Raw genomic sequence first — 14,910 nt, 5'->3', positions numbered from 1 at the left:
TATTTTATTAAAAATGCTCAAAGGAGGGCACAAACAACAAATGGGAACCTGTCTATCAACATCTTGACCAAAATGTCCAAAAAGAGATAGATGAAATGGGTTGAGGTCCCCAAATTGAACAAAAGGAAGCCCTATAGGTAAGAAAATGAGTCAAACCATTCGAAGATTTTGGTCAAAAATTAAATTTAAAACCAAAGAAACGGGAGAGCAAGAGCTGTATATTGGCAATGATGGCCCTGAGACCCTATAGAGGAGTAGAGCTGTATATCTCTAATTTCTATAGATAAATGATAGTTCCTCATTGATCAAAGTCTAAACCTTGGTCCTTGCCTTATTCATTTCCATGTAGGGCCAAAGCATTAATGCATATTATTGACAAATAGGTGTCACTAAATGATGATAATAATTGAAATAGATCGATTAACCAGTGTACACACAAAAATGACGTTTTGCATATGTTAGGAACTTAAGCTTACCTTCTATTTTAATATACATGAGAGAGAGAGAGGGAGATTTGTGTATGAATGCAAAGGGAAGAATAAAAAAAAAGAAAAAAAGAAAAAAAAGAAAAAGGAAAGAGAAGTATCTTAGGGCCAAGGATTCTCAATGGCATTACACAGGAAACAGTCACCTGCTTAAAGGGTTCTGAACACTATATTTAGATGAAGAAAAATGTTAACCAATGCCCTTAAAGAATTATTTTTAGAAATATTTTATTGGGAGAATGATAAAACAATAAATGTGTTATTGACAGCTTTTTATATTTCTCATGAAAGTGGTGTCAAAACTTTCCTCTTATAATTTATTAACAATTACTCTAAAGACATCTGTTAATATGATCCTTAAATAAAAAGCATGAGAAATTACAAATGAAATGACAGTCTCAGTTTTATTTTATTTTAAAATAATTATTATATTCTAAACCATAAATATAAAGTTAATTAACTAATAGAAGTTTGCCGACCGGTGAATTAAAAGCTTTAATAATAACTGACAAGTAACCAACAATCAACTATCAATGTGAAATAGAGAATCGGCAATGCCGTGCCCAGCTGATACCTTAATGGCCAAGGATTGCAGTATGACAAACTAATAATAACACATTGGCCAAGTTAAATCTTAAATGAAGTAAGAACTAATTAGTAAGACTATAATTTACGTTTCTAATAATGAGAGAAATACCATTTATTCCATAATAGTAATATATTCTACAGTTGTAGTAGGTTAAACCTTTAAACCTAGGACTGAGCCGGTGTAGTTTTAACACGTTTATTATTACACGGAAAAGAATATAGAGAATAGCATGCATTATTAAGGTTGTTTAGTTGTTTTGATGTCTCAAACGACAGCATTTATATGTTTTTTGCTGGAATCAAACGGCAGCATTTATTTCAATCAGAAAAAGGGTGTACATTTGGATATGTTTGGTGACACAGAGAGGAATTTCTTCCAATCATAATCCTGCTGATCCTACCCTTTCTATGGCTTCCAAAGTAAGCGTATGGGGCATCTTGGAAACACTTTATCTTGGAGTGTGAATATTTTCTTTTTCTACCTAATTCAGAATATGTAGTTACATTATAGGAGGAGATCTTAAGCATTATAATTTTATTAAGGACAGTTAAATGAGAGCGTTGCTAAAAACCTATGCTTTTGTTTTTGGTGTGTTGAGGTGTCATCTGGTTCTGCTTCATTGTTGATGTGCTTCTGCACTCCCCTGGATTTCGTTCTTCATTGCCCAGATCTGGGATCTTCAATTTTGAATGGTTGTTGGTCCCAGCCTGCTACTTCTGTAGACTGCTTCTTCTGTAGATGCTTCTATTTGATTGAATCTCTCCAGTTGTGATGCGCCTCCCTCTCTTGTGGCATTTCTTTTATTTAACTTGAAAGGATTGAGGAGCTGCGTCAAACACTTCTGGCAGGTATTTATATCTGTTCTACAGAAGTTGGGTCTTTGGGGTTCTTCTTTAACAAATGGGTTTATTTTCGTTCATGGTTTAATTTGGATTTTACTTAAAAAGATTTAGGTGTAAGGTCAATAGGAAGGCTTTTTATTTTTATTTTTGTTATTTGTTTAAAAAAGGTCTTGGACTTAAAATAAAATTTTAAATTTGCAAGGGATAATCTTGAATCTCGGACTTGTATTGGGTTGCGAATGGTTCTAAAAGTTCCATCTTAGTCTTGGCATTTAAATGAATCTTACTTTGCCTTTATGGGGTGGGAATGGATTTGACATTAGCCTTTTAAGTTTCTTAATATTACTCCATATGTGCATTCTTTAATTTCCTTCTCGTCTTTTACTTTTCTTTCTCCTTCATATCTTTTGGGTCATGGGTTTCTCGTGCTGTGGTTTTGTGACCTTGGCTAAAGTATGTGGTGACCTCAGCTATTTATATGGTGTTGGTAGAAGATCAGGAGCTCCTCCAATTGAAGAGGATCTGTGGCAGTTGGTGTTAGTGCTAAGCTCCCTAATTTTGCTTGGCCTTTAGTGCTAAAGCAGCTTCCTCTTTAGTGCTAAAGTGGCTCCCTTAGTTGGCTTTGTTTTTGCTGGACGATTATTCTTCCAAAATGCTCGGCAATCGAATGACTTGTGTAGTTTACTGCGTCATTAACAAGTTCTGGTCTAATGGGATAATTGGTCTACATACATGCATTACACCAATAAGCAGTGCAGCACCCATGATTTGGTTTGCCCTTTAGTGCTAAACTGGCTCCCTTAGTTGGTGTGGTTTTTGCTGGATGAATAATCTTCCAATATGTGCGGCACTTGAATGATTTTTGTAGTTCACTGCAATGTTATAACTAGTTGTGCTCAAATGGGATATAATTGCTCTACGTGCATTACATCAATAAACAGTGCAGAACTCATCCGTAGGAAAGGTATTGTTAAGCCCCCGATTGAAAGGAAAAATGATTTTCTTTTTCTTTTGACCTCGACAATGGAGATTTTTTTGGTTGTGGGATGTCACCTGCTGCAAGTAGGCTTCATTGTGGAGACTTCTTTGACGTCAACACTGGGTTACTTGGTTTGCATGAATCTGTTGATAGTGTTTTTTATTTCAATATTCTGCCATACGTTCATCTAGAGAAGGATTGGGGACTTTTCAACAATTCACTGCCTGTGCCAAATGTTACAGAGATATCATCTTAATTTGGTGAGGTAGTGATCTGAATCAAAGTCTTTTGTGATGTATATCTTAGTGTCATAAGACATGGATACAACACAAGCAGTCATGTTGAAAATGTATCTTGTGTGATCTTTTTATATAAATTCTAATATTGGCACGATAAAGGATGCCTAGCCTTTATAAAATTCCTGCTATTACCAAGTGTTCTGCGTATATCATTTTAATTTGTTAATGCATTCATTTGAATTCATGCAAATCTTTGATGATAAGTCAGTATTCCTTCCTAATAAGTTGTTGATTTGAGGACCCCCCCGTTGTTAGACCAAAAGTAAGTATAGCAATCTCATCATCAAACCAAATTTGTGTTGCTACAGTATCTAGCTTACCTTTGGCCAGAGAGATTTGCTTTTATATTTTTAAGGTAAACGGAATATGATCATTTATTGTTTCCAATGGCTGTAACGTGCAGTGTTTATGATAGTCAATAAATATATATATATATATATATATATATATTTATTTATTTATTTATTTATACTAAATAGAAATTCTACCTTAGGTTAATTTAGGTGTATATGTGTGTCTCCCTTCTAGAAACTTGAATTCCGGTTCTTACCCTTCACATCTCACAAATGTTTGTATTTATAAAGTGATTATCACACTAAGGGTGTGTGGTGGTTAGTCAATAATTAACGAGGAGGAAATCTTCCTCAGATTTTACCTAGATCAATTACATTCCAGATTACCTTTAATTTTGATCTGTGTTGTGGTTCATTAAAATCATTAAACTCTCTTGGTTTTTTCAATGAAGACTTTCAAAAGAATCTTATTAAATGAGTAATGTTCTTGTGTTGTCGAAGTAACCAGGGTACGTTGGGAAAAAACTTTTAAATATTTTTAGAGAAAAAGGGGGTGGGGGAGACGTAAAAGGAAGGCATGTTGAGGAAAGGTATGACATGCATTCAATATATGTTTCTTCCCTCTTCTTTTTACATGAGTTTCACACAGTCTACATGTATACATATAATATTGCGTGTTGGGCTGCTCATTGTAAGTGAGACGGGCCTTAGACGTCTTTTCTCTGCCTAATCGGGTATTCTCCACAGGTCCTAGAGATGGTTCCGGGCCTTTTTCCCCCTTCTTCCTAATTTATATTATCTTTAGTTACCCAAAAAATAAAAAAAGGATTTATACCTTGTGTGAGAGAGTGTACTATTTCAAGCTCTAGGATGGTATATGTACCTAAACAAGTCAATTCTGTGAGCATTTTTCAGTATATCGACTTTATGAACTTGGCTATTGCTGAGATCCTTCTGTAGGAAGGTATTGTCAGTTAAGTGAGTTTTCAAACTTCAATTTTCAATTTTTGGTAGAGTTGTTAAACAATTCATTTTCAATTTTTAAATAACATTATACACATTTTTACATACTTTTTCACCCACACGTATTTCAAAAAATTACAAATAACATTACTCAAACTTTAGTACCAAACGGACCCGATGTTTTAAACAAATCTTTTTATGCTTTGGTGGACAATGGGGGACGCTATTACAGCACCAAAAAATATCGGTTTGAAATAATGTTTGCCTATGAAATGTGGTGCAAAGAAAATGCGAGTAGCTATCTGGGCTCAGCGTCAGCACCCACTTTTTGTGGTAACAATAGAATTAACTCATCGCATCCTATGGCACTATGTAGAAATTGACATTAAGAGTATTTTCCATTCATATAAAAAGGTCACTTGTATAGGTGTACTAGTCTTATCATTATTTTCCACCATATTTCCTCCGTCGTAAATTGAACTCATTTGATTAGAATGTTTCATTCTATTTCCTTTTCTTCCCGGTGTTTCTGCATGTTTGTTTTGATTACAACATAATGTTTTTATTATCATTTTTTAACAATTTGTGGTGGTTCATGGTCGACCCAGTCAACAGTGGTGGGAATCAAGTGAAAATCCGATCTATTTTATTTTATTTTTTTGTCTTATTTCTTGGACCATGTTCTGTAGTTTCACTTTCACCGCATTTTCTGTGAGATCAACACTTAGGTTCAAATTCTATTCCCCCACCTATTATAATAATAAATAACAAAACTTTTTTTTAAGTTAAATTTTGTTTTTATTTTTGCATTTGGGTAAATATAAAAATAAAATTAGTGATGGCCAACATACCCTTAATTCGATCTTCTAAGGTGATGGCAAAGAACTTCCATAAAAGTATAAATTAGTGTAAATAGTGTGCATCAAATCCGACTAAACAAACCCAACCAATCCAATTTAGCATGATGTCTTGATTTGGTTATTTGTGTGTTGGACTTGTTTTTTTGAACCTTGTGTTAAATTTGGTTAGGATTTATAGTTTTTTTCTACATATTTAGCTCAATTAGACCTAACATATATATAAGTATATTATACCATTCGGATAAAGTTTTTTTCCCAAACTAGTTTTAAAGAATCCCCTTTAACCCAATACATGGTAATTTATAAGATAATTTATGTGTACCAATTAAACAAGTCACATCACTCTTTTAAAAAAGTTATTTGACTAAAACTAAGTGGACAATTCTTTCAAGTGCAGAATAATGAGTTAAAGGAAAATTCCACTAAGCATGTTTGAAGGTAAACTTTTTCCTTATTATCCTTATTTTAACTTTTTTTAGTTTGATTTACTTTGATATTTTCAGAATTAGTTTCAATAAACTTGAAAATTTGTTAGGATTATAGTAATAATTAAAAAGAAATGGGGCTTAAATAGTATATGAAAACTCAACTTTTTACAAAATATCCTTCTTAAAAAAAAAAAAAACAACTTTTTACAAGACATGAAACATTTAAGTACGATCATCAGCCAGACCTAATGGTTGAGTTAGATTTTATAGACGATGGATTGAATTGAAAATTTCTCAATACGACAAAGCTTCATTCAATTCAACCCAATATTCACACTCCAAGATAAAGTGTTTCCAAGATGCCCCATACGCTTACTTTGGAAGCCATAGAAAGGGTAGGATCAGCAGGATTATGATTGGAGTGTGAATATTGGGTTGAATTGAATGAAGCTTTGTCGTATTGAGAAATTTTCAATTCAATCCATCGTCTATAAAATCTAACTCAACCATTAGGTCTGGCTGATGATCGTACTTAAATGTTTCATGTCTTGTAAAAAGTTGTTTTTTTTTTTTTTAAGAAGGATATTTTGTAAAAAGTTGAGTTTTCATATACTATTTAAGCCCCATTTCTTTTTAATTATTACTATAATCCTAACAAATTTTCAAGTTTATTGAAACTAATTCTGAAAATATCAAAGTAAATCAAACTAAAAAAAGTTAAAATAAGGATAATAAGGAAAAAGTTTACCTTCAAACATGCTTAGTGGAATTTTCCTTTAACTCGTTATTCTGCACTTGAAAGAATTGTCCACTTACTTTTAGTCAAATAACTTTTTTAAAAGAGTGATGTGACTTGTTTAATTGGTACACATAAATTATCTTATAAATTACCATGTATTGGGTTAAAGGGGATTCTTTAAAACTAGTTTGGGAAAAAAACTTTATCCGAATGGTATAATATACTTATATATATGTTAGGTCTAATTGAGCTAAATATGTAGAAAAAAACTATAAATCCTAACCAAATTTAACACAAGGTTCAAAAAAACAAGTCCAACACACAAATAACCAAATCAAGACATCATGCTAAATTGGATTGGTTGGGTTTGTTTAGTCGGATTTGATGCACACTATTTACACTAATTTATACTTTTATGGAAGTTCTTTGCCATCACCTTAGAAGATCGAATTAAGGGTATGTTGGCCATCACTAATTTTATTTTTATATTTACCCAAATGCAAAAATAAAAACAAAATTTAACTTAAAAAAAAAGTTTTGTTATTTATTATTATTATTATTATTATAATAGGTGGGGGAATAGAATTTGAACCTAAGTGTTGATCTCACAGAAAATGCGGTGAAAGTGAAACTACAGAACATGGTCCAAGAAATAAGACAAAAAAATAAAATAAAATAGATCGGATTTTCACTTGATTCCCACCACTGTTGACTGGGTCGACCATGAACCACCACAAATTGTTAAAAAATGATAATAAAAACATTATGTTGTAATCAAAACAAACATGCAGAAACACCGGGAAGAAAAGGAAATAGAATGAAACATTCTAATCAAATGAGTTCAATTTACGACGGAGGAAATATGGTGGAAAATAATGATAAGACTAGTACACCTATACAAGTGACCTTTTTATATGAATGGAAAATACTCTTAATGTCAATTTCTACATAGTGCCATAGGATGCGATGAGTTAATTCTATTGTTACCACAAAAAGTGGGTGCTGACGCTGAGCCCAGATAGCTACTCGCATTTTCTTTGCACCACATTTCATAGGCAAACATTATTTCAAACCGATATTTTTTGGTGCTGTAATAGCGTCCCCCATTGTCCACCAAAGCATAAAAAGATTTGTTTAAAACATCGGGTCTGTTTGGTACTAAAGTTTGAGTAATGTTATTTGTAATTTTTTGAAATACGTGTGGGTGAAAAAGTATGTAAAAATGTGTATAATGTTGTTTAAAAATTGAAAATGAATTGTTTAACAACTCTACCAAAAATTGAAAATTGAAGTTTGAAAACTCACTTAACTGACAATACCTTCCTACAGAAGGATCTCAGCAATAGCCAAGTTCATAAAGTCGATATACTGAAAAATGCTCACAGAATTGACTTGTTTAGGTACATATACCATCCTAGAGCTTGAAATAGTACACTCTCTCACACAAGGTATAAATCCTTTTTTTATTTTTTGGGTAACTAAAGATAATATAAATTAGGAAGAAGGGGGAAAAAGGCCCGGAACCATCTCTAGGACCTGTGGAGAATACCCGATTAGGCAGAGAAAAGACGTCTAAGGCCCGTCTCACTTACAATGAGCAGCCCAACACGCAATATTATATGTATACATGTAGACTGTGTGAAACTCATGTAAAAAGAAGAGGGAAGAAACATATATTGAATGCATGTCATACCTTTCCTCAACATGCCTTCCTTTTACGTCTCCCCCACCCCCTTTTTCTCTAAAAATATTTAAAAGTTTTTTCCCAACGTACCCTGGTTACTTCGACAACACAAGAACATTACTCATTTAATAAGATTCTTTTGAAAGTCTTCATTGAAAAAACCAAGAGAGTTTAATGATTTTAATGAACCACAACACAGATCAAAATTAAAGGTAATCTGGAATGTAATTGATCTAGGTAAAATCTGAGGAAGATTTCCTCCTCGTTAATTATTGACTAACCACCACACACCCTTAGTGTGATAATCACTTTATAAATACAAACATTTGTGAGATGTGAAGGGTAAGAACCGGAATTCAAGTTTCTAGAAGGGAGACACACATATACACCTAAATTAACCTAAGGTAGAATTTCTATTTAGTATAAATAAATAAATAAATAAATATATATATATATATATATATATATATTTATTGACTATCATAAACACTGCACGTTACAGCCATTGGAAACAATAAATGATCATATTCCGTTTACCTTAAAAATATAAAAGCAAATCTCTCTGGCCAAAGGTAAGCTAGATACTGTAGCAACACAAATTTGGTTTGATGATGAGATTGCTATACTTACTTTTGGTCTAACAACGGGGGGGTCCTCAAATCAACAACTTATTAGGAAGGAATACTGACTTATCATCAAAGATTTGCATGAATTCAAATGAATGCATTAACAAATTAAAATGATATACGCAGAACACTTGGTAATAGCAGGAATTTTATAAAGGCTAGGCATCCTTTATCGTGCCAATATTAGAATTTATATAAAAAGATCACACAAGATACATTTTCAACATGACTGCTTGTGTTGTATCCATGTCTTATGACACTAAGATATACATCACAAAAGACTTTGATTCAGATCACTACCTCACCAAATTAAGATGATATCTCTGTAACATTTGGCACAGGCAGTGAATTGTTGAAAAGTCCCCAATCCTTCTCTAGATGAACGTATGGCAGAATATTGAAATAAAAAACACTATCAACAGATTCATGCAAACCAAGTAACCCAGTGTTGACGTCAAAGAAGTCTCCACAATGAAGCCTACTTGCAGCAGGTGACATCCCACAACCAAAAAAATCTCCATTGTCGAGGTCAAAAGAAAAAGAAAATCATTTTTCCTTTCAATCGGGGGCTTAACAATACCTTTCCTACGGATGAGTTCTGCACTGTTTATTGATGTAATGCACGTAGAGCAATTATATCCCATTTGAGCACAACTAGTTATAACATTGCAGTGAACTACAAAAATCATTCAAGTGCCGCACATATTGGAAGATTATTCATCCAGCAAAAACCACACCAACTAAGGGAGCCAGTTTAGCACTAAAGGGCAAACCAAATCATGGGTGCTGCACTGCTTATTGGTGTAATGCATGTATGTAGACCAATTATCCCATTAGACCAGAACTTGTTAATGACGCAGTAAACTACACAAGTCATTCGATTGCCGAGCATTTTGGAAGAATAATCGTCCAGCAAAAACAAAGCCAACTAAGGGAGCCACTTTAGCACTAAAGAGGAAGCTGCTTTAGCACTAAAGGCCAAGCAAAATTAGGGAGCTTAGCACTAACACCAACTGCCACAGATCCTCTTCAATTGGAGGAGCTCCTGATCTTCTACCAACACCATATAAATAGCTGAGGTCACCACATACTTTAGCCAAGGTCACAAAACCACAGCACGAGAAACCCATGACCCAAAAGATATGAAGGAGAAAGAAAAGTAAAAGACGAGAAGGAAATTAAAGAATGCACATATGGAGTAATATTAAGAAACTTAAAAGGCTAATGTCAAATCCATTCCCACCCCATAAAGGCAAAGTAAGATTCATTTAAATGCCAAGACTAAGATGGAACTTTTAGAACCATTCGCAACCCAATACAAGTCCGAGATTCAAGATTATCCCTTGCAAATTTAAAATTTTATTTTAAGTCCAAGACCTTTTTTAAACAAATAACAAAAATAAAAATAAAAAGCCTTCCTATTGACCTTACACCTAAATCTTTTTAAGTAAAATCCAAATTAAACCATGAACGAAAATAAACCCATTTGTTAAAGAAGAACCCCAAAGACCCAACTTCTGTAGAACAGATATAAATACCTGCCAGAAGTGTTTGACGCAGCTCCTCAATCCTTTCAAGTTAAATAAAAGAAATGCCACAAGAGAGGGAGGCGCATCACAACTGGAGAGATTCAATCAAATAGAAGCATCTACAGAAGAAGCAGTCTACAGAAGTAGCAGGCTGGGACCAACAACCATTCAAAATTGAAGATCCCAGATCTGGGCAATGAAGAACGAAATCCAGGGGAGTGCAGAAGCACATCAACAATGAAGCAGAACCAGATGACACCTCAACACACCAAAAACAAAAGCATAGGTTTTTAGCAACGCTCTCATTTAACTGTCCTTAATAAAATTATAATGCTTAAGATCTCCTCCTATAATGTAACTACATATTCTGAATTAGGTAGAAAAAGAAAATCCAACTCAATTAAAGAAAGAAAGGAACTTATCCAATTCAAGAGTAGAAGCTGAGGGCGTCGCCCGATTTAAACAGTACTGAAGTCCAAGCACACTAAACAATATTCAATCCCACAGTCCTCTTACAAAGCAAGTGACCAAGCCTGAAATGCTCAGCTTCGGCTTCGGCGTCGATCCCTCAGGCCATTTCTGCATAAAGTTACAGCAGATATGAAGATTAGTAAATTAATCACAAGTGAACTCTAAACTGACGTCTCATCAAAATGTGTCCGCATATGTGCACTTGTGTGTCCATGTGAAAGTAACCTCACCCATTAGCATATGGCAATTCCTCACGTGCACGGTATGGTGGTGGTGACCTGCTGTAACTACTACGCCCACGAGGTGTCAAACTGCGGCGTCTTGGGGAGGCCCGTCCGCGGGGACTGTAGCTCCTGGTACATAGTAAGTGTCAAAAGGCAGTAGACAATAGAGTACATTCAATTAAACATATATTTCAAAAGATCTTCATATCTACCATCTTGTAGTCCCACACAAGATGTCAACATCAATTTATTGAAACTGAATGAGGAAAATTAAATGACACTAGTTTAAAAAAGAATATTAGACACTATCTTACCTTCGACCATAACTTGGGCTCCTCCGGTACCGAGGGGGGCTGCGGCTACGACGTCTTCCTGAACCACCACGCAGACGGCATTCACGAGCAAAGTGACCAGCCTCACCACACTCATAGCACTTCAAATCAGAACCTCCAGATCGACCACGACCCCCTCCACGACCACCACCCCCACCTCTAGAGTTGTGAGAAAGCTCCACTCTCCAGCCATTCTTGCCTGTTCCAGAAACAGGAATAACTAGTTATGACAGAAGTTCTATAAATTAGGCATGGTGCTAGAGAAAAGATGCATCTCTGAAGAGTTAAAAAATTCTCTAAACAAACTACAGACAGTATCAACTACCTGAAGAGAAGGTGGCACCAAAAGCAAGTAGAAAAGCAAACTAAATTGAAGCACACTCAAGATCGAGTAGAGAAAAACATTGTTCAGAAGGGCATAGAACATTCCCTGCTGGTAAACACTTGCAGACTCTTGAACAATTCTTAGTTTACTGAACCAGAGAAGCTACCCAGAAATACATTATATATATAGAGAGAGAGAGAGTAAAAAGCAACAAAATACAGCCACTCCAAGAGGCATTGTAGAGAGAAAAGGTATTAGCATTGGAAAGCACTTCTAAAAATGCATCAATATATATATCTATATATATATATATGGCATGTTCATTCATGAAAATTAGCCATACAATGGTTAAAATGAATTGGTTTACAATTTTTCATTTCAGGTAAGTAAGATAATTTGGTTATAACACTCATATTTCTAAGGTTGCTGGATCATATTTCAGTCTACTAAGGCACAGATTAGTCCAAATGCTCCCACGTTGAACATAATTGCAAACATCTCGAAAGAGAAGACCCGGCATGCAAAAGATGTTCATCTCATCACCAACACCCTCTGATGCCATTGAATTCCACTGGTAAATACTTACTCTCTTTACCACCAAATTTTAATTGTCCAATAATTTAAGGAACAGTTAAAAGGCCCAGTGAAGCATGCCAGCTCAAACATAAAATTGATGCAGTAGAAGAAGAAAAGGACTATTGTCACACCCAGAGGCCTCCCATCACAGAGCTGAGGCAAACTAAAGACCAAAAAAGTCACTAACCAAAAAGGAATTGCTTGCAAACAAAAATTGTCCAAGAGGGACAATCTGTTAAGAAGAATAAAAACAGGCATAAAATACAAGAAAGATAATGTAAAAACTTGAGAACCCTTCACACATACCATCTATTTCACGGATTGCATCCTCTGCATCCCTACGATCCTCAAAGTCAATAAAAGCATAACCTGGTGGTCTGCGTGCAACCCAAACACTGCACAGAAAATTGATAATTTGAGAGTAAAATAGAAGAAACAATTAATTGCTATCATAGCAACTTCAAAACAACAATATACATAGAATGTATTCCTTTATTAGAACAGCTATCTTCTTTATTGATTCACTGTCACATGCTTTATCAAAGCAACAAGAAGAAACTAAAAATTTTAAAGATTGATAATCAGTGTTCTCATATGGAAGAAGTAATTTCATTATTAAAAGATAAAAAAAAGAGTTAATTTAACTTAAGAAGCAAAAGCATGGCTAACTACTGAACTGGGCCCAAACAAAGCACAGCTAAAGTAATCTAATAGAATGAGTTGCTTGAATCTATCTTACCAAATGATGTTGATTTATATGATATTCTATAGTCGAATACCATTTTAAACTCAAGGTAAAAAGCATGATGAAAGAAGGAATTAAAGAAGTATTCAATAAAACAAAGCTGCAGAGAAACTGCATTATTAACAAACAAACCTTCAGAGTAAACAGGAGTAAGTAGTAATTAGTAACATTACCAAAAATTTTGAGAGCAAATTATATAAAAGGTGAATGTTCGAAACCGTGATACCTTTCTATAACTCCAAAATCACGAAATGCATCTTCAAGATCCCTCTCGTTAACTCGTGGGTCCAAGTTTCCCACATATATGCGAGTCATTTTTCCAAAGAGAACTGTCAGTCACAAAGAAAGGGAGTTAATCAAATTAATTTACAGCTCACAAGTGCATTGTAATCCAAAACTAGATGTGTCAACAATTTCCGCCAGCTATAACCAAAAAAACCAGCACACTTTTTCCTTGTAAAAAGTATATTACCAACGTAGCAGTAAAATTTGACCGCATCAAACAAACTAGAAACTTAAAATGCAACCATATACACTACTCCACTGAAGAACAATAGCGCAAAAACCACAACCAACGTCAAGACTACAGTAAAATTAACACAAAAAAGCGAAGCCTAAAATGACAAAACAAATTTAATTCAAAGAAGATGGTTAAAATAACTTGGAAGGCCACATTCAAGTAACAACCAAATATTAAAATAGAGAACTAGAACACACACCCATCAATATAATATGGTTCATGATCAAACAGTTAGAACTCCATTCCCAACCAAAATTGTTCATACCCAGTATGATATAATACTCAATTTACAAGAAATTAAAGAAAACCCAATAACAGAAATCTGTTAACCTACCAGTTTATTCAGGTTACGTACAACTTTTCAGAGCTTTACTTTTTCTAGATACAGTTATACTTTTCCCCAACTTGATTTTTAAGACTCTCCAAAACCAACCCTAAAAGTTAATTTCATTAAGGTTCAGCAATAAAAAATTAGGGCTTATTTCCCTCAAATCGACGAGAGTACGATGCGAAAATCAAAAATAAATACTACACTGTTTGTCAAATGCAAAAATTTCCCAAAAAGCCCCTAGGTTTTGACGAAGAAAATTGTTTTTCCCCCAAAATATTGTTCTTGAAAAAATTTAGGTCTAAAAGAACGGAAAAGAAGAAGAAAAGAAGCAAGATGCATAAACAGAAACACAAACAGAGAGGGAGAGAGATTGGAACCTGAGGAAAATACGAAGGAGAAAGAGAAACCCTAGCAGCGAAAGTGATATTTCAGTTTTCTCGTCCCGTCTGCGCTTGGAATCGAGAGCTGTGATAGTATTTAGTAAAAAGAAACACCATCGCTAGGTTTTTTTGGATCTTTATAGATGGCGTAATTAGTAACCGGGTCCCCGTAAAGTTTTCAATTTACTGTTTGGTCCCCTCGGTACTTTCACTAATTTCGTTTATTAATTTGGTTAAAGTTATTACTTTGCTGCTCAATCCTTTTAAATGGAATACAATTTCTCTCCTAACCAGTACTATTCAAACTTTATATATATATAATTTTTTTTTTTTAATTTTGAAAATCTAACCGTTGCATTTCATATTCTTTATGTTTTTATCGTGCATATCAAATTTCATTCAAATCAGATATTATTTATTATTCGATTAATAAACTTATTTTTTATATATAATTTTAGATCACAAAAACTTGAAATTTTAACATTTGTTTGATGACATAGCAATTGATATTTGATTTTTTTAAAATTTTGCAAGCATGAAAAATAAAATAAGAATATGCAATCCAACGGTTAGATTTTCAAAATTCAACTCTCAATATAAAGATATATGAGTAGTTTGTAAAGTTTCACTTTATTCTTTTAAATGTGTCATTTTTATTATTATTTTAAATGTCATTTTAATCCTTAATAT

At 33.9% G+C, this 14,910-nt stretch overlaps 1 protein-coding gene and 1 long non-coding RNA gene across 6 annotated transcripts; one reads left to right on the top strand and one right to left on the bottom strand.

Moving 5' to 3' along the window:
- The first annotated feature begins 1,546 nt into the window (after nt 1-1,546).
- Nucleotides 1,547-3,329, top strand: LOC115972058. Its single transcript, XR_004087399.1, has 2 exons — nt 1,547-1,922; nt 2,371-3,329. It is a non-coding gene; the product is annotated as an uncharacterized LOC115972058 (long non-coding RNA).
- A 5,596-nt stretch (nt 3,330-8,925) lies between these two features.
- Nucleotides 8,926-14,335, bottom strand: LOC115971178 (serine/arginine-rich splicing factor RSZ22A). 5 transcript variants are annotated; one of them, XR_004087248.1, is made up of 7 exons: nt 14,218-14,335; nt 13,216-13,318; nt 12,551-12,639; nt 11,326-11,542; nt 11,018-11,140; nt 10,326-10,895; nt 8,926-9,877 (listed from the first exon to the last, which is right to left on the bottom strand). XR_004087248.1 is itself a non-coding variant. In XM_031090916.1 (6 exons), exons 2-6 carry the CDS (start codon nt 13,302-13,304, stop codon nt 10,859-10,861), a joined length of 555 nt encoding a protein of 184 aa, XP_030946776.1. In that variant the 5' UTR covers nt 13,305-13,318; nt 14,218-14,335; the 3' UTR covers nt 8,926-10,858. The 5 variants fall into 5 exon arrangements, 1 of the variants encoding a protein (XP_030946776.1); XR_004087250.1 differs by having other exon boundaries at nt 8,926-9,861; XR_004087251.1 differs by having other exon boundaries at nt 8,926-9,840.
- Nucleotides 14,336-14,910: the final 575 nt, after the last annotated feature.

This window comes from Quercus lobata, chromosome 12 (assembly GCF_001633185.2).
Source record: "Quercus lobata isolate SW786 chromosome 12, ValleyOak3.0 Primary Assembly, whole genome shotgun sequence".
Classification (NCBI taxonomy): Eukaryota; Viridiplantae; Streptophyta; class Magnoliopsida; order Fagales; family Fagaceae; genus Quercus; species Quercus lobata.
The sequence above is the reverse complement of the archived record's forward strand: the minus strand, read 5'-3'. Positions and strand labels throughout refer to the sequence as shown.